At 40.2% G+C, this 20,462-nt stretch overlaps 1 protein-coding gene and 1 long non-coding RNA gene across 5 annotated transcripts in view; one reads left to right on the plus strand and one right to left on the minus strand.

The window, feature by feature from the left end:
• The window catches only part of APP (amyloid beta precursor protein), a 142,577-nt gene that overhangs the window by 66,389 nt on the left and 55,726 nt on the right, over nucleotides 1-20,462 (plus strand). For all 4 annotated transcript variants that reach the window (XM_083500351.1, XM_083500352.1, XM_083500353.1 and 1 more), the window contains exons 4-5: nucleotides 13,784-13,896; nucleotides 15,662-15,855. In XM_083500351.1, coding sequence (XP_083356477.1) covers nucleotides 13,784-13,896; nucleotides 15,662-15,855 — 307 coding nt within the window. The remainder of the gene's footprint in view (nucleotides 1-13,783; nucleotides 13,897-15,661; nucleotides 15,856-20,462) is intronic.
• Nucleotides 14,061-20,443, minus strand: LOC310705653. Its single transcript, XR_014525432.1, has 2 exons — nucleotides 20,121-20,443; nucleotides 14,061-14,577 (listed from the first exon to the last, which is right to left on the minus strand). It is a non-coding gene; the product is annotated as an uncharacterized lncRNA (long non-coding RNA).

Below are 20,462 nucleotides of genomic sequence, written 5' to 3' on the forward strand. Positions count from 1 at the left end.
CAGTCAGACCATATTGATTTACTCCCAGGTACATGGGTGTAATCTTGGAGCCTAAATCTCTTGTAGATACTTCTCTAAATTGAATAATGAATTTAGAAACTGCACTAGTAGGATCCCAATCGTTTAGTAAGAAATAGGTACTTGTGGTATCTTGTTTTTTGTTTCCAATATTTAGCTTTAGCTGCAGCTAAAAGGTGAGAGATTATTTCTCTTTCTTCCCTTATTTATAGATAAAATCAGTTATGGTTTTAAAATATGCCATTCATACAAGCGGCAATGTTGTCAAAATTGCTAGTACTGTAAAATGTCAGGTCATTTCACATGATGAATGTATTTCACTTTCCTCTGATTCAAAGACAGAACTAGCTCTACGCTAGCTACTCTCTAAAGGTTACCCCATTAATCTTTTCATTCAATATCCAAGTTTCAGAATGGTTTTTGCTGCCATATCCTTTATTACACAGGGGTATGGCTGGGGCTAGTCCTCACATGTAGTATCAGTGTGAGGATGGTCATTAATGAGTAGCTTAGGAAAACATTTGCATACACATATTCACCTTTGAAGTTCAAATCACCTACTAAGCAATAACGTGCCTGTGTTGTAATGTTTTGAAATGTTAATTTCCTAATTGGGGCAAATGAAGTGTAATGCCAAGTATGGAAGCATTTCTGTAGGTTTGCTGAAGGACCTTGTAATATTTACATGTAAAGATCCCATTGATTGAAATGGAACCGCCAGCCTTCCAAGTAAATTTACCTGGGATCAAAAGCCTAAAAATGGGCATCAACTTTAATATGTGCTCTGGGCATAAAAAAGCACAGGTGTAAATAAAACAAAAATCCACATTAAGGATATTCCATTTAAGGGTTGTCCATGCAACTCAGATGTGGCTATTGCTAGCTTGTTTCTTGATGCAATTATTGGCTTTTCTCCTTAGTTGGAGTCGCCTCTCTCCTTTCAAATGAGCTTTCCCTCTGAAGAGCCATACATCCGGATAGTAGCTTTCCTATCTACTGCCTGATCGATGAGACAAGATTAACTAATTGTGTCTCAGAATTTTAATGTCACTGTGGATTTAGCTTATCATGCTCTCATAAATTGGTTCTGTCTCCACTTAGCTGTGTGATTGAGAGACAAGCCTTACAGAGCTCCATTTTGCTTTTAAATAAAGAATGCATTAAGTCTCGACATGGTCAACAGAACTGCATTTAAGTTATGGGATAACCTAGTATTGGTAGTGGACACAGCGCTGGCCCAATGAGATTATGGCAGTGGGGACATGCCAGAGAGGTGGGCAGCATTAGCCAAACCATGGCAGGGGGCCTACAGGAATGACCCAGAAGGTTCATAATCACTTTTCCTCAGCTATTGACAAGATGGAGGTCTACAAGTTTCTGTCTTTTCAGTGTTTCAGATTCTCTGACCAGATGGTCCTTTCAGACAAACTGCATCTGGTATGGTCCTTTCACTGTCTGGTACGATGTAACATGCACACCAGCAGATGGCTTTGTCAAAACTCTTGCTGCAGATAGAAAGGAAGAAAGCTAGACTGGCAGCCTTCTTGTCATGTTTCCAAATGCAGCACCTATAATAGGTGTTCTTTTTGTCTCATTCATATCAGTGGGGCTTTAATATAAAAGTGCCTCTAAACTGTACACTTAGGCTCAATGGAATTTAAGATGAAACTTCTTAGGCCCAGATTCTCGGTTCTATGACTGCTAATGCAAGAACTGTTGCACTAGAGTAAGAGTAATGGGTGTGCAGGCTGAAATCCAGTGCAACAGTTGTACTAGCAGAAGCTGGCTGTGGAACAGGTTGTATCATGACTGCAACATACCTGTTGTGCAACTAGTCACGGAAACCACGCTGGCTTCCTGTTCCTTCTCTTGTCATAGCTGTCAACCATCCCTTATTTGGCGGGAAACTCTCTTATCCCAGCGCCGTTTCCCGCTGCTGTCCCAGGTTGATGATGTCCCTTAAATTTCCCGGGTTTCATGGTCACCCGGCTCGGGAGGGAAGCAGCGGCTCAGGGTCCTCTGCCTCAAGAGAGAGCGCGTGCACGAGCTGCCACATCTCCGTCTCTCCCTTTCCCCCCTCAGGGGTGCATCATGAGGAGACGGGTGGCGGCGGGTGGGCAGGCAGCCCCTATCTTGTGAGACTTCCGCCGTGCTGCCAGGGGAAGCCAGAGGCGGCAGCAGCGGCTGAGGAGGTGTCTTGAGGGAGGAGGAAGAGGAGGGGATGAGGAGGGATGCAGAAGGGCGGTGCTTCAGCGGCTGCCACGGCGCTGCAACCGCCTCATACCGGGCCCACGGGCGGCGTGGGCGAGAGTCTCTCTCCCTCCCTCTCTCTCGGGCGGGGAAGGGCTGATGGAACTCCTCGCGCCAGGCCGACGGCAGCCCCGACATGCTGCTTAGCATACCCTCCAACCAGTGCAGCATCTTAATGTAGTGATTTCCCCTTCTGCATCCCTTTCTTAGCTCTATTTTTATAAATCATTTGTCCATCCATAGTTCCAATTTTTACTACAAGTTTTCTGTCAATCCTACCAATGTATGTAACTCTTTACAATAGCTTTTCAAATAAATTATAAACTTTCCCCATTCTTTATTATAGATGTCCTCTTCCTGGATTCTAATTCTGCCTGTAAGCTTTGCCATCTCAACATCGTTCATCAGTTTTGTCTGCCACTCTTCTTTGATTGGAGTTGTAGACCTTTAGGATCATCTAGTCCAACCCCCTGCAAAACACAGTCAGTCGCAGCAGAAGCAGCATGGCTCCATGAGTGGCAGATTTCTGTATAAGCTAAGCCAAAATCCCTTATTTTGGCTGCTGATCCCTTATTTTCGAAGCTGTTTTCAAATCTGTAAGTTGACAGCTATGTCTCTTGTGCAACCGGCACACTGCTAAGGGGCTTTAACTTAGCATGACGTTGAATCCCTCCCATTACATTAAATGCATGGCTTATAGTTGCACCTTAAGAAGAACAGCAGCAGCCATGTGGAGCAAGGTGGTGATAATTGGGACTGTGGTAGGGCTGGAGAAGAGGCTGAACTTTCCAACCTAATGAAAATTGTCCCATCATATCCTTGTGCGAAAAGAGAAGCTGTTGTTGGCCCCAGTTAACACCTCCTTCCCAGCCAATTGGAGGAGGCAATTTTTTAAAATCAGGATCATAGTGTCTAAGGCATTAACCCCATACCACGCCCCCCCCCCCCAAAGTTAGTGGCTCCTGTTTTAAAAAGATGCAAGTGCAAACTATGCATTTAAACACAATGTGAAATTTTGGACACCATTTTTTCTGTATTACTTGCTTTCCCCTTTTCAGTTTTATAGAAAGCCTGGCTGTTTGTGCTCTTGACCTTCAAAAGTCGACACATTCAGCCTGCAAGCACCAGTTCATTAATGTCGATTTGCAGGAATTTAGCTCTTCCTCGTCACAAGTTAGGATTACGATCAAATATTTGAAACCGTCCGTTCCATTTTCATTATGACAAAAGATTTCTCAGATGGCTCTTTGTGCCTTGGTGGAGTAGCAATAGAAAAAGCTAATGTTTTATGCTTAGCAGCTCTTGTTGTTGAAACACTTGGAGAGAGAAAAAAGAGCGGAGAACTAATGGAATGGTTTTGTGCAGGACTGCATTATGTGAAATGACACATTTTGGAATCTGGCAATTCTTAGTAGATTTCCATAAAGCAGCACAATGATGGCACCTGCCAGCTTTCAGCTGATATGATCGCTTAGCTCAGAACATCTCCCCAGGGAAGGTTACAGCACTTGGTTGATGTGAAGATGTGCAATATTTTTACAAGATAGATATGTTGACGTTTGAAGGTCAAGCATACAATAACACTTCTTTTTTCATTCATCCACATGTAACATTCTCAGCACAGGTTCTAGGGTATGTTTTTGCAGTGGTGACAGGTGTGCTTCTACAGAAAGGGCGTCATCCCTTTCCCCGTCATCCCTTTCTTAGTGTCGTGGCTGGTTGGGGTGTTAGTCATTGTATCTGGGTTATAGAGCCAGTCAGAAAACTAGAGATGGAACAGTAACTAGAGCGTGTGAGAGAACTATTTGTTAAATTGTGCAGTTGTTTGCACAAAACCGAGCTGTATGACCAGTAATATTTCTTTTGAGGCTTGTGCAGTATTAACATTTCTTACTGGGAAACTATAAAGTGGGATAATATGATAATTATGTTAATAAGATAGACCTGGAAAAAATTGCAAGATCCAGATTGCTAGATTTCAGCTACAGCTGAAGGGCCACTTAGCCCATCACTGGTTTAGTGTGGAAAAAGGAAATGGTGTAACATCGGACTGGAGAAAATGGAGTAGATGGTTTGTTAAATTTCCAGTCCATCTCAATATTGGTGGCATGGTTGGAGCTTCAAGAGAAAAGTAGAGAACAAGATAATTATTTCAAAGTAACATGCAATTAATCATGTACGAATCATTTATGCAAGTGGTATCAGAGCTGCAAAATCTCAATGTTCAGTTTTGTTTCTGCATTAACTGCAAAATATACATTAATATGGGATGCGGGTGGCGCTGTGAGTTAAACCACAGAGCTTGCCGATCAGAAGGTCAGCAGTTCGAATCCCCATGACGGGGTGAGCTCCCGTTGCTTGGTCCCTGCTCCTGCCAACCTAGCAGTTCGAAAGCACGTCAAAGTACAAGTAGATAAATAGGTACTGCTCCGGCGGGAAGGTAAACAGCGTTTCCGTGTGCTGCTCTGGTTTGCCAGAAGCGGCTTAGTCATGCTGGCCACATGACCCGGAAGCTGTACGCCGGCTCCCTCGGCCAATAAAGCGAAATGAGCACCGCAACCCCAGAGTCGGTCACAACTGGACCTAATGGTCAGGGGTCCCTTTACCTTTACTTTATACATTAATTGCAAAATCAACCTTTTTATGAGTAAGCAACTACCTTTGCAAAAAAATACTGATGTCAAGAGAGTTCCTTGCTGACAAAAAATTCAAACCTCAAAATGTAAAGCAGTATTTGTGTGTTGGTCATTGTGTTATGAGTCAACAGGATAACAATATAGTATGCCCGGTGGTTGCAGTTGGACACAACACTAAGCCAAAAACTAATTAAGCAAATTGGCTTAAGCAATTTAGTCAAAAGCAGATAGAAGGGGCAACCTGTGCAAAGTCCAGAGAGCAAACTACATGTTACTCTTCATGCATAGCATGTAGCTACATCTCATGTTTTCTTTTAATTTCATGTGTGTTGGGGAGGGGAGTGATTGTCATCAGATCCCAGTTTGTAGAGAGGGGAGGTTCACCCCTTCTCAGTTGTGATCCCCCTCAATTTGCAACTACAAGACTTAAAAAAATTTTTCCATTGGCACCAGTAGAATCTAATCAGTCAGACAGGTTCATGTGGAAGATTGCAGTCCTTGTTAGTTTGACTTTGAGCAAATACTGTGTACAGTTCTTGTTTGGGATGGTTTACATTTACAGAAGGGCAGAACTTCTTGTGTAACAGGTTCCAGGAAAGGCCTCGATGTGTGTACAAAATACAGTTCTTAAAGCCTTCACCAACCTCTATGCCTACCAGATGTTTTGAACTGCAACTTCCATCAGCCCCAGCATAGTGAGAGACCGGCTTAAAACAATGCAAAACTATGGAACACCAAGCACTAGGTGAAGGAATTTCCAAGTGCTTCAAAGAATGTTAAGTGGGAGCTGAGCAGCTGTTTGTTCCTATCTCTTTCTTGATCTTCCTGTTCAAGGTTCCCTAGGCTCAGTGGGAATACAGTTTCCGCCAGCCCTCCCCTTGGGAATGTAGTATGAACTGTTCAATTCCGCAGCAGCTGCTAAATGCTAGGGTTGCTTCTTCAGTTGTTGAGCAGATGTGATTAGTGACATGGTCTGGATGATTAGTAAGGTGAAGATTCTCATCAACTGGAGCTGCGCTGTGTAATTTTAGACCTGTTTCTATTGGGTTTTTTTTAAAAAAAATAGCACTAAATAGTATCATGTTGCAGGTACCTCTTCAAGCATCTATTTTAGAATGAAGCAATATAAAAGAGAGAAACCCTGTGTTATCACAATGATTATAGCAGTGGTTCTCAAAGGGTGTGGCACACCACACTGGTGTGACAGGAGAGGATGGCAAGTGTGGTGGGAAGATTCTAGAGCAATCAAAGAAACATTTAAACATTTCAGTGTAGTATATAGCATAATATAGTATCATTTTTTTTCTTTGCAAAATATGGATAAGGATCTTTTCAGAATGAGAGCAAGAGCATCAAGTGATACTGAGGACAATCCTAGTTGTGATTTCCAAAGTATTTCTTATCAGTAAAAAAATTGGTGTGGCCCAGAGTAAATAGTTTGAGAACCACTGGTCTACAGCTAGGTGATTCCTCAAAAATAAGTCATGTTCTTTAGCTGTTAATTTCTGCTCTGCCTGAGATTGTGTGATATGTTCTATGCATAATATGCATGCATTTTTGGAATATGCATGTGTTTTTCAGGCTGACTTAATATTGATGTCTGGGTATAAGAATTAAGCTTCCTTTTTAAGGCAGCAGAATAAAAGGCAACAAAAACACAAGCAAGGTGCTAATTTCATAGCTCACTGACTTCCATTTTTACACCGTACCTTTTGGGAATACTAAAGGAAAAGATGCTCTAAAATACTACTCTTTGTTTATGGGATTAATACGATTAGGATAGTTCTTAAAAGGTAATGTGATCCTTTGTTTTTCTACTGGTGGTTTGGATGGAGCAATTAGTTGAATTGACATTCGTAGAAGGAACTTTCAGGCTTTGTTATATACTTCAGTTTCATCAATATGCATCTCAGATTGTTTCTGTCGGTGTCCCTAGAGAATCATCTTACTCAAGGCAAGTGTTGTATGTGTTGTTCTGTGTTCCCATTATAACACTTTTGCTACAGTATGTGAGCCAGATGCAGATGTCTCAACTAAGATAGGCAAGTACAGTGGCTTTCTGGTCTTCTACAGGTGTTATTTGCTTAGCATATAATCTTAACACATTTGCCTTCAGCTACTACTGCTGTGAATGGTTGCTGCACTGACTTTGCATACACTTTAAGCTCTAATTGAATTGTTACAAACAATTTTGCACGTCTTCACCATTTCCACAGTCAGCAACTTTTTATTCCTTCTACACCTATGTAGAAACACTTACACACCTATGTAGAAACACTTACAAACTGAGGATCCAATCGAGTACTTCACCAAAGCCTGACATAATAATTAGTCATTCAAAGTGCTACAAAACACCTTAAACTCCTTATGTTATTTAAACATGGCTCTGTGGTGACCAATAGGCTTTCAGGTGCATATACAACAGACCAATCTCTTATCCAGCCCCACACACCTTTCTGTTCATTTTTGCACTGCTCAGTAGCATTGTGGGTGTGGTTGACATAGGCCCCATTTGGACATAACGCAAACCATTTATTTTAACCATGGCTTGTTGGACAAGCAGGATTTGTCTTCCAGATGAGCAAAGAAACTGCAGATTGTTTCAAACAAATGTTCATTTGTTGTCTCCCCTCCCACCCTGTTTGTTGTCCATAAACAAACCACAGTGTTCCAGGGTAGGTTCCAGCAATATAAAAAATACGACATTAAAATCAGTTTATGCATTTGTGTTTCCTTTGAGAAACATTTTTTTATTGGACACGTTTTCAGTCACCTTGCTTTGGAACGATATGAGGTGCTGAGTAACCCAGTTCCTCTATCACAGAGGCTTTTCAGCTATACCATAACCTATTTTTTAATGCCTCCTCCCATCATGTAATGTTAACAAAGGGCCAACAGCTTATGGTTTTGGAAGTGCAGGTTAAAATAGTGTATCTGTGCTTGAGTCATAGCATGCTTTCAGTTCTTCTGATGAAAAAGAAACAGTAAGGTGACCTGACAAAGATGTTTCTTTACTGGTTGTGTCTAGTATTTTTAGGGATGCCGTTCTACCCATTGGCCTGGTAGGATTCCAACTGTGTTGGTACTTGTCTCCTGAGCCAACCAAAACAACTCTTGGGGAAAGACTGAAGTGTCTTCATAAGCTTAGAGGACTCTTGTGCTGCTTGATGGAAGAAACACTTAATGCTTGCACACTTTCTGCAAGATTTAATAATATCCATTTATGAATTTTGGTGCTCCAGGAAATAAATGTTTAGGGTGTTACATATTGATTTACTATCAGAAGCCATGGTGATGTGGTTCTCTTACTGCACCCATTAATCCAAAGTTTCAGGTCAGGCCTGTTCACGTAAACACCTAGACTTGAAATGCCAGCCATGAAGGAATAAAATACTGGGAAAAGGTTTTTATTCAAAACCTGAATAAGCAGCAAGAAAATGATACAGTACTTCAGGGGAATTTTAGATTGGCATCTGCAAATGTAACGAAGCATGTTAAAGAAGCTTTTCCTAAGCAAATGCATCCCCCATATTTATATGCATGATGAGTAAGATTTGAATAACACTTAGTGTGTCTGGAAAAATAATGTGTTTTCATTAATATTCGGCAGCCACCTCCGCTCTGTTTTTGATGCCTGCTAAAAAGGTTTCTGTTTATGCAAGCCTACCTAGGCATGTAATTTCTATTGTGTATACTGGTTTTTAAACGCTGCTTGTTTTATATATTTTGATAATTTTATTATGTTAGCTTTCCTCCTATAAAGTCTATTTATTTTACTGGTGTTTCCTTATAAATATTTTATACCATTTAATGTAAGCTGCTTAGAAATTATTATTCTGTGCTGAATACGTGGTCTATACATTTTGTTAAATATAAATAAATAAGATGTAACCAGACAGAAAAGCAGCAACATTTGCTGAATTCTTCTATATTTAAAACTTGAATGTTTAGATTAGTCTAAATAAGCAAGATCAACCTAGAAAACACAGCCATTTTAAACAGTGCTAAGAGTCTATTTTATGAATAGGATACATTTAGATTTCTGCTTTAATTGCACAGAGACTATATAGCAATATGCAAACAGCATTCAGTTGTTTCTGTTTTAAATTGCTAAGTGATCCATGTGGCTGCTTATAATATTTTCCTGTGTATCTTAATTATGTTTCATGTTTTTGTCAATTTAGCTAATTTGAGAGAAATGTATATTGTTGAATTATGCATTAAAATGGATCCAGTGGTGTATATGGGGCCTGACAACATTATCTACAGTTGACTGGCTACATGTCCTTTAATATCATTAATATTGTCTCTGAGAGCCTTCTAAAATAAACACTGAGTCAAAAGCATACTTCCAACCACATGTATCCTTTGAAAGAAAGTCTTGCAGGCGAGTCCATGCCAATAGTGTTACATCCTTCCCACAAAACACCCCAGATGTTTGGAGGTGGAGGGATTCCTTCTGCTTTGGGAAAGGAGTGCTGCTTTTCAGTTACATGCTTCAGGGCAAAGAGCAGAAAGAGTCCCAGCCTATTTTAAAAAATGCAATAAAAACCAGCAAACGCTTTTCAAAATGGCCACTCTTTGGTTCAAGCTGTGGTGAACTGGAGAGCACAGAGTTACAGTGGTACCTCTGGATGTGAACGGGATCCGTTCTGGAGCCTGGTTCGCATCCTGAAGCGAACACAACCCGCGATTCGCCACTTCCGCGCATGCGCGTGATGTCATTTTGAGCATCTGCATATTTAACCCAAGGTATGACTGTATTCCTTAACTCTCTGGCCAGCTTCCCAGTTCTTTCCATAGAGCTCATAACCTATGTAGAATTAATATCAATCCCATTGTTTTAAGTAGCTTACTGTGGTAACCTTAATATTATCTTACATGGAGAACAAAAGCCAGCTCCAAAATATATAGAGAGCCACAAGTTGCCTAAATTTGGGCAGTGTGAATGACCCTAAGGTGCAGATTTAATTATGAAGTGAATTTGGTTTAATAAATCGGGCAATGCATTTATTTTTATTTATTAAAATTATTATAGACTGCACTTTCATGTAAACTTTTGCAGACCAGTATGAAATTTAATAGTGAATTGCAGGTCCTCGATGAGGGCTGAAAAACTGAGCCTCAATCTTGACAAGACGAAGGCTGTGTGGGTGAGTGGTTGTATCCAGGTAGCTGGTAAGCTGCCTGCCTGAGCAGCAGGGAGTCACACTCTCTCCGCATAGCTAAGGGTGCTTCTGGGTCCAGCTCTTGTCATTGGAAGAACAAGTATTCTTGGTGGCCCAGAGTGCCTTTTACCAGCCAGGGGTGATAAGGACAGCTATAGCCATTCCTGGATAGCTTGACCACAGTTGTCCATGCAATAACAGAAACAACAACAATTTTATTATTTGTACCTCGCCCATCCGATTGGGTTGTTCCAGCTACTCTGGGCAGCTTCCAGCATATACAAAAACGCAATAAAACATTAAACATTAAAAACTTCACTGTACAGGACTGCCTTCAGATGTCTTCTAAAGGTTGTATAGTTACTTATCTCTTTGACATCTGGCGCGACTACCGAGAAGACCGTCCACCTGGTTCCCTGTAGCTTCACTTCTCACAGTGAGGGAGCCGCCAGAAGGCCCTCGGTGCTGTATCTCAGTGTCCGTACTGGAAAGATGGGGGTGAAGATGCTCCTTCAAATATACAGGTCATCAATAACTTCAAAGTGGGATTGGTATGAACATAAAAGTACTACAGTTCCCAGGGCACAAAATAATTGCGCTTGAGTGTTTGGAAAATGTAACAAAACCTCTGAAGCTGTTTTAGTTTACTTGAAACATTATATATTTGCTTTTAGCTTATTTGTTGTCTAATGGCAGAAAAGTATGGCAAAATATATTTCTGTCAGCATGTGCCCACAAGAGAAGCTTGTCATGTTACAGATTGCAAAGTCAGCCCTGAAAAGCATAATATGCTAGCGGCTTTAGGGAGAAATGCTTCTGAACTCCTCACAGCCAAGCTGATAGAGATGAGAGAAGCAGGAGCTGATAAACCCCAGGCTGTTTCTTGTAATGTTAAACCGTAGTTAAGCCTTATGTCTTAATCAGGCCTTTGTTGAGAAACAGTGGCCTGACGAAGTCATTGATTGCTAGCAGTCATAGGACTACTTATAGAAAATGGGAATGCCTCTTAGCAGAGAGAACGTTTTTGTTAATGGTTTCACAAGACCACTTATTTTATACCTAAATCAATAAGTTGATTCTGATGTAATTCCCTATCATTACAAGTCAACGCTTCAAAACAAATGAATTTTGATCTTATTCAGCTGTCAATAACTAGGACTCCAATCCAAACACGACCTGAAGTACATAGAAGCACACTGATGATTGTAAAATAATCAAAATGCCCTGCATAATCAGTTGATGCTGTGGTACGGCTGCAAGAATACAAAGACTTTTGGGTTAAACACAACTTTTATTCAGGCAGAATAGAAAGCTGCATGTAAAAATTTCACAAGGCTGGCTAGATACAAATGAAAAACGAAACTATTTTAGACTGCCACCCATGTGTCACATCCGCATGCAAAATCAGGAGTTTGGGAGATCAGATGCTAACTTGCTGTATCTTATGCTCCAGACGAGTTAAAGGAGAAGTTAGTTGTGATGCAGATATTTAAGCAATCGGAATTGAGACTAAGAATATAAAAATGCAATGCCAAGAACTGCAGGCAGGCCAAACAGTGGTTAGTTTAAACTATGATGCCTTGGAACAAGTTAGGACCAAACCCAAAAGGTTTAAAACAAATTTCATAAGAACAAATAATAGTTAATTTAAACAGGAAGTTGATGCTTTTAATCTCCTCCTCTGGAGTGTACAAAAGTCAAAGGACAGATAATAATGGAAGAATTTTTATTTTTATTTTATCTTGTGACCATGCCAGAGAGGAGGAAAAACTGAGTTCACATAATTCTAAATGGTAGGTTAATATTGCATCAAATGAGGCCAGTGTGACTAGGTGGAAATGAATATAGTTGAAATCAGAATGTGGCATCCTACACAATATGAATAACAGGTGTACGTAACGCTGCATAAAGAGGTGTGGATTACAGTTATGTCATGTTCTTACTGCCTAACCTCAAATGCTCGTGTAGATAGTGTTTTTTCTTCCTCTTCATGTAAACTTTCTATAAGCCTGTTTCTTCACCATTTATCACTTGGATAATTAAGATGGCTCACAAACGCCAAACTTGCCAGAGAATGACAGCAGTTGTCAGGTAATAAATCATACTGCTTATCAATGAATAATCTCTACAACCGCAAAGCAAAGTAAACATTTCTTCCCAGGTGATATATTGGCATTGTTATAGTTAAGTATGTGGATCTCTTGGCCATTTAAAAGTGCAGTGCTCAAGAGAGGGCTTCACTCTTACCACACTCTGGAGCTGGGAGCCATACTTTTGCACTGAAGTGTTTCTTGTTGTGCAGTAGACAGTAAATGTGTCTCCATTCCCATCGTCCAGCCCGGACACTGAGGTCCAGTTCCAAGGGCCTTTTGGCGGTTCCCTTGCTGCGAGAATTGAGGTTACAGGGAACCAGGCAGAGGGCCTTCTCGGTAGTGGCGCCTGCCCTGTGGTACGCCCTCCCAGCAGATGTTAAGGCAATAAGCAACTATTTTACTTTTAAAAGACAACAGAAGGTGGCCCTGTTTAGGGAAGTTTTTAATGCTTGATGCTGTATTATCTTTAATATTCGGTTGGAAGCTGCCCAGAGTGGCTGGGGAAACTCAGCCAGATGGGCGGGGTATAAATAATAAATTATTATTAATTATTGTCTTATAAATGGTTCCTCAAGAAACATACTGATGAGAGCTAAATCATATCAGTCTCCTGTTAGGGTCCGTGTTGTGTGTTCCAGTGTTCTTGGTGATGGAAAGAGAGTTCTGCTCACAGAATAACCCCTCCCCTTTCATGAGCAGAACTTAGCTCATCAATTGTAGAAGCAATTTGTTTTGGTCCATCTCAATGTTTGTTTGAAAGTGCTCCTGCAAGCCTTTTTCATGACAAGAAAAGTACTAAATTAAGATGCTTAGAATTGACTACCCTTTCATAAAACCAGTTATAGGCAAACCCGTATCCTGGGTTTTTATAATTTACCCATTTTGCTAAATTTTTATTGCTTAGTTCAGTTTGAAATGGTTTTACATGTTTTTATAATGGATTTATTTTTATAATTGTGCATTTTATTATTCTAACTTGTTCTGGGTCCTTTTGATGGGGGGCGGGTGAGAAATCTTATAAAGAAATGAACATCTGACTTGGCATTAGACAGTGTGAGTTTTCCCATCATTTTGACTCCTGTATTAATCAGATTGTATTTTCATCATTTCTAATGTATAGTGAAAGGGATGACTTCAGCCAACTAATCTTAAAGTAGGGATATTGGATCCACCATCCATTAGGGCTGTATATTCCACTGTGTTCTGGTCACATAAGGTCAAAAGAACCAAATTTGATAACCTGAAAGTACCAGTTTTCATTTTAGAACAGTCCAATTTCTTACCCTTTGAGCACAAAGATAAGCGAGTTGGGGATGTTTCAGAAGTGAGGCTTGTAAGTACTGGCAATGCAGAAGCAAAAGAGATACAATGCCATTAGATTTGTGTATTTAAAGTACAGGCACTATGCAATAATATCACAATTTGAAATCTACTTAATTCAGTGAGGATTTATTTTTTATTTTTTAAATCTGGCTGTTAATTAAGGTGTGAGCTGGCTCACAGGGAACATTTTCTTCCCAGTATCAGTTTGTAAGATGTCTGCTTGTAAGCTGTTGCTCTGAAAAGCATCCATTCAAGGTGATAATAAAATGAAGATGTCACGTAATTTTTCTTTCAGTTGGAGAATTCGTGAGTGATGCTCTTCTGGTGCCAGATAAGTGCAAGTTCCTTCACCAGGAAAGGATGGATATATGTGAAACTCACCTGCACTGGCACACAGTAGCTAAGGAGGTATGTTTATAATCAGCACCTTGAAGCTTATTTGATGTTTATCTTATGAATAAAAATAAGTGCAATAAGGTATTATGGGGAAAAGGGGGAATGTATGGTTATATTCCTATCTATTGTTCTGTAAGCCTGTGGGCACAGCTGAGTGTTCATCTTTATTGCCTGAAGCCTTAATTGGGAGCCAACTATTTTAATTTTTCAGTTATATTCCATGTCAGATTTTAGTGGCTTTGACAAACACTTGGAAAATCTTACGGAAAATAAAATCACAGTTCAGTGCTACCAGCTTAGAACAGTTGCCAAACAAATTGCAAAGGCCAGCAAAATACTCTGGGAACAACTTATACAAGACAAACAACAAAACATAATGAATTTCTGTGGCTCCTGTGTTCAGGTTCACTCTAAAGCTGCTGCAGCAGTAAATTATTACTGATGACCTACAGTCCATTCTTGAGAGTAATGGCACCTTGAAGGATATAACAGGCAGCCTACTGAGAGCTCTTGAAACTACTGCATGCTGCAAACAAATTGCAGAAGGGACAAGATCCTCGAGAAACCAACATATCAGTTATGCCCTTTGATTAGCATTGGCTACATCATTCTAACAATGCCACTTACAATATTCAAGGTTCTTGCATCTTCTCAGTGTTGTCCAACTGTAGTCTACATAAGCCAGAGCAGTTTCTGTTCAAGAAAAACATTCTGTTAAAGTAAAACATCAGGCACAAAAAGAATAGGAATACAATCAACTTATGGAGGAACACGTTTTAACCTACCTGGCCATCAAGGACCTCAAAGTGGTTCTCTTCAAACAAATTAATTCAGGTGGAAAATGAGGTGGCAGAAGAAGAATAAATACATTAGGTAATTGTGTAATCTGATGTCTGAACAGGCACCATGGATTCCTTTTTTATGTTAAAAGCATGGAGAACTTAAGAATAAGTAAATAAAACTGCTGTTGTTGCTTGTTTTCAACATCTGGAAAAGTGGACTGTGTAGTCTACTGTCTTAAACTAAAAAGTCCATTTTTAATGGACCAAACATCTTTTTTCTTAACAAACAAACCCACCGTCCTTGATTCCACAAGTGAGAATACAACGGGGATTTTCAGTGATGATCCAAATTTGAATTCCACTCCTACCCCACCTGATTTGTGTACATTTGCTGTTTGTAGTTCTTATCTTATTCTGTCAGTGAGAAATACTTCAGGTTTAAATCATGGAAGGGGAACTTTTAAACATCTTAAGGCTACTTGCCCCATTTTTAATTCCTTTCACAAGTGGGTGCTTTCTTTTTCTGTGAATATCTGAAGGCACATCCGTATATGTTGGAGAGTGCTGTGTCAGGTTGACTTCCAAGTGCTCTTGACTTCAAGATTATATCTGCAATGCACCATCTACTTGCTTAGAAGATACAAATGCAAAGTATGTTATATTCTGTGTGGTTTATCTGTAATCCTTTAACATGGGAATGTCGTCTTGATAAAACCTTTATATATTAGTATTCATTTACGCCTTGTGGTTCTCACTGAACGTCAGTGAAGTTAGAGTTACTCTCCACCGTTGCATGGAGCCACCACAATGTAGAGCAAATTCCTGGGCTTCTGTGTGATTATTGCTCTAAGGTTTGAATTGGTGCTAAGAGTTGAATTAACGCTAAGTGTACACGCTGAATCAATTTGTTAGCCATTCTCTAATAAATATTTTAAATAGCTTCTTTATCGAGTAACCATATATTCTATCTCCTCCCGCCCCCATTTTGTTTTTAGTCCTGTAGCGAAAAGGGCATGAATCTGCATGACTACGGTATGCTGTTACCGTGTGGGATTGACAAGTTCCGGGGTGTGGAGTTTGTTTGCTGCCCGGTAGCAGAGGAAAGTGACAACATAGATTCAGCTGACGCTGAAGAAGATGACTCTGATGTTTGGTGGGGGGGAGCCGATGCAGATTATGCAGATGGAAGGTAAGGCCGCTACTCCTGCCATCATTAGGCAGTTTATTAAGCCAAGATGTTCTTTTGAAGAAAAAGTTTGCATGAGAAACTTCAGCAGAGGAATCCTTTGCTGAAAGTCTTTGACGGAAAGATTGTGATCTTTTAATTACAAACATGCAGCTCAGTCCACAGCATGTTTACTTGGAAGTAAGTAGATTGTTCAGTGGAATTGGCAAGGCATAGAATTCTTGTCTTTAAAGTGAATTTTGAACTGTATTCATGTTGCTGGTGTAATGTTTGAAGTGACTTAGTTCTACGTTGTTGCCTCATGCCAAGTGATCAGAAGTTTGGAGAAGGGGTAATTGATTCCAGATACAACCCTAATACTTCCAGCTCAATAGCTGAAAACACCTATCTGTTTCTTAGAGAGTCATTGCATCTTATTTATTTATTTCTATTTATTTCATAAAATTTATACACTACTTGATTGTAAAAAAACCCTCAAAGCGGTTTACAAAAAACCTATCACTTTTTGCTGTGTGATTTAAAATATATTCCAATTACAGTCATACCTTAGGTTGAATGTGTAAAGTTGTGGGCGAACATATCTGACGACACAACAATTCTTCCAAAGCAGCTCTTTATTTGTAAGCTGGAACAGAGCTGACTGAGGAGCTCAGTCAGCCTGCTTATATAGAACAAAGTAACTGTTGTCATTTTCTAAAACTATCCAATCACTGAACGTCACTTTTGATCCTTCATTTGCATACAAACCATCCAATCACTGAACGTCACTTTCGATCCTTCATTTGCATAACTATCTACAGTATCCCCAGGGTGAGAACTTCAGTACATAACAGAATGTGCTTTGGGATGAGCACGTTCGAGTTGCGCTCCACGGCAACCCGGAAGTAATGGAGCGCATTAATTCCGGGTTTCGCCGCTTGCACATGTGCAGACGCTCAAAATGACATCATGCTCAGAAGCGCCGAAACATGACGTGCGGACACGGGTTACATTTGCTTCTAGATGCGAGCGGGGCTCCGGAACGGATCCACTGTACTAAGATGCAAAAAGCTTTGAAGGAACATACTGCTTTAGGATTTATTTTTTGTAAAGCTGACAGTTATTATTTTTTCAAAAAACACAGATTCTAACCTATGTTCATAATGGAATCTTAAGATACAATTCATTAGGGTTGGGTTTTAGCTTCAGTACAGCGAATTGTCATTAGCCAGACAAATGTGCTCAAGCTCTTAAATTTGACATTTTGTTTGTGTTTGATCTGCACATTTGGAGAAATTGTTTCAGGGTTTGCTTCTAAGAAACAGAAGTTGGGCTTGAATTGAGGAATGGTAAAGGGCTTTGATTCCCTGTGCTGTGCTATATTCTTCTGAACATGCTGTTAGAGAGGAGTTGCTTGGCTATATTATATGGCTCTTTCAGTGTGACGTAGCACAAGGGATGTTGTGATGGTAGTTTATTAAAGATGCTAAAAGGAATGCTCTCGTGGAATGTTCATAAGAGCATTACCTTGATTTGTGTCTATGCTTCATCATCTCAGAGGTTGAAAAATAGACTTTTACTCAAGTGTGGACTTTATATTTGCACTTCAGTCCTCAGTCATAGCAAGATATTTTAAGAGATCTGAGTTTTATGTCCTGTCTGGTGTTAGATGTTTGATGTTATATTTAACAGTGTTTACCTCTGATGGCTTGATACTTAAGATAATGTTTACCTCATGTCCTTCAATTTTACTATCGTTTGCTTTACACTCCCACTAGAAAATTATATTTGCAGACTGGGGAAAGTTCTAGAAAGAGTTATCAGAATGATTGGGGAGGGTTTCATTTCTGGAATTATAAATTCCTCAGTCATAAATTCCTCACGGTGTGTTTGTAGAGATGAACAGGAACTCCTTCCCACCCCAATCTCAGGAGAAAAGTTGAAGTTCAGATGAGTGAATTAAGTCACCTGACATAGCAACCTCTGATGGTTTTCAAAACTGGCCTAATCCATTTATAGACCCCTCTTGGTAATTTAATAGACCATATAATTCATTTTACATAGCTTCCTGCTTCTATATTTATTCCCCTCCTTTTTTCTTTGGCTTTCAAATTCAGTGCCAGGAAAACAGAGAAATGCATGTTACTGGATCCCGCAGCAAGAGTGGGGGCAAGCATGGCCAGCTCTGCTCACCTCTTGTTGCTGCTTTCTGGCTTCCTGTGCCATTTGGAACCCTAAAAAGATCAGCATTGATCTTGCATATATTGGTTGCTTAGAAGTTTGTGTGGTATGAGAAGTGGGAACTGTTTTATTGCAGGCTAGCAAATGAGGCCCATGAGTTGCATCTGGCCTGCTCAGACTTTTCCTCCAGTGTGTGCAACCCCACATCCCCACAGTCTCCAGTTTACTCACAGGCTAATCAATCCTGAGGTGATTGTGAGGGAAGACTTCTATGAAGCAAAAAGATCCTCACAAAAACAAAACTGGATAGTCAAGCTGGATAGGGTCCATTGTCATTACATTGCTGATACTTGAGATTCCTTCTTATTTCCCCTCAAGAATGAGGAGAGCATTTGCCCCGTGCATCATTTAATACGTTTAATAGGCTTTGGAAAACTAATTACTAGCACCAGCAGGTTGAGCCAGTTTACTGTAAACTAGATGTGGTTGCCTGAGACTCTTAATCCAAGCTGTGATTATTATCTGCTGGAGAGTGAATATTTAGGAATATCTGCCAAAGGAATTTATCTCCAGATGAAGCACTTAACAGAGCAATTGAAACACCCAATCTGCCTTGGTGGAGGGGATTTGGAGTTGACTCTGCCAGTAGAGGGTCTTTGCCACCACAGAGATCCCACTGTACCTGCTGAAAGCATGAAAAACACCGGTGAAAGCTACCAGCCAGTGTGAACCCCCAACAAAAAAACCCCACAGGGCATTCCTGGGTTGGAACTGTACTGGTTTATGTATGTACGGGAAGTAGGTGTTGCCATAGCTGAGAAATCTCATAGAAGAAGGATGCCCACTTTTGTTTACTTCAAGAGAAGAGGTGCAACCATGTAAGTTTAGGTTAGTATTCTCCCGTATGCTCACTGCTGTGCCATTTAAGGACCAATAGATTTACCTCTAATGGATTATGTCCTGTGCCATTATGCATTTGAGAGTATATCTGAATAAGCTGCTTTTGAAAGGAAGCACGCAAAGATGCTATATTTGGAGTAGTCCTCTCCAGTTTTTCTAAATGCACAAATGTTAACTGAGTAAACAAGAAGATAATGTGTTATTATTTCAGATGGACATAAGCTGACAGATAACATAGACACATCAGTGGACTTAGAGATGCACTTAATGGCTTGGGTAATACAATTACCCTAAAGAGAGCCCTGGGATGATGGGCATTAGGAATCTTGGAAAACCTGGTAATGCTTCCTGTATATTTGTCTAGGTGTCTCTTCCCTTCAGACCCACCCCCTTTTTAAAAATGATCGAGTGGTTGTATCTAAAAGCCCACCTTCTGTTTCAATATAAATAATATTTATAGATTAACTGGATTTTGTATGCTAAAAATGCAAACATTCTGGCTTCCTGGCTTAGTGGCAAGTCAGCGCTGTTTCCTTAAGAGCAGGTGCCTGTTCTAGCCCTATTGTTGCCAGCCAGGGTAGATAATAGTGAGGCAGATAGACCAATGGTCAGCTTCCTTCTTTATTCTGAATGATTTTTTCTCTCCATTGTGGCCTTATATGAGATCATATAATTCCCACCCCCCTCTCTCACTTCCATAACTACTGGCTTATTATTTATGGTACTGATGTCTACCTTCTGTGTTATCTATTTCTAGTGCTTTGTGGGTTGCAAAACCTGACCCCTTTGTGGGTGGGTCTGGGCTCTCTTAATAAGTGTGCCTCTAATTAGTGACAATGGTGAAGTTCAAAATACAGTACAGCTTTGTCCAGCTAGTCATGTTCAGATGTATGTCAAAGCAAGTGTGTTTTACCCCCAAAGTTATTTTCCACCTGGAATCATGATTCTGCTTGCTAACATAGCAGCATACTTATAATGTTTCGTTCATTTTTTGGCCCAAACATATTTTGCTGTTGTTGTTTTTGCTGATTTGGATATGAAAGTATAAAGAACCTATGACCCTCCAGATGTTATCCCACTATCTCTGTCATGCTGTCCAGGCCTGATGTAAATTGGAGCCCAATAGCCTCCCGAAGGTTGTAGGTTCCCCATTCCTGATGTAGCACTGTCCTCCTTTTCCCAATTTAGCTCAATGATAGAGCATCTGCCTTGTACGCAGAGGTTCCAGGCTTCACCCTTGGTGTCTGCAGGTAGGGCTGGTGAAAGCTCCTATCTGAATTCCTGGAGAACTGCTTCCAGTTAAAGTAGACAATACACAGTTAGATGGACCCAGTGGTCTATCTCTGTGTAAGTCAGTTTCCAATGTTCCTCCATTCTGTTTACATACTTTCCTATGCTGAAATTGCCTGTAAAAGACATGAATACAACAAACACATGTTGGTTGTATGGCATGAGCAGGATTTTTACATGAGAACAATTTAACAGAACCCCAACTGCAAAGCATTTGCCTGGCTCATTTAGTTAGTTAGAAACAAATTCACTTTTGTGAA

The sequence above is a fragment of the Podarcis liolepis genome, assembly GCF_965112155.1.
Source record: "Podarcis liolepis genome assembly, chromosome: 4".
NCBI classification, from domain to species: domain Eukaryota; kingdom Metazoa; phylum Chordata; class Lepidosauria; order Squamata; family Lacertidae; genus Podarcis; species Podarcis liolepis.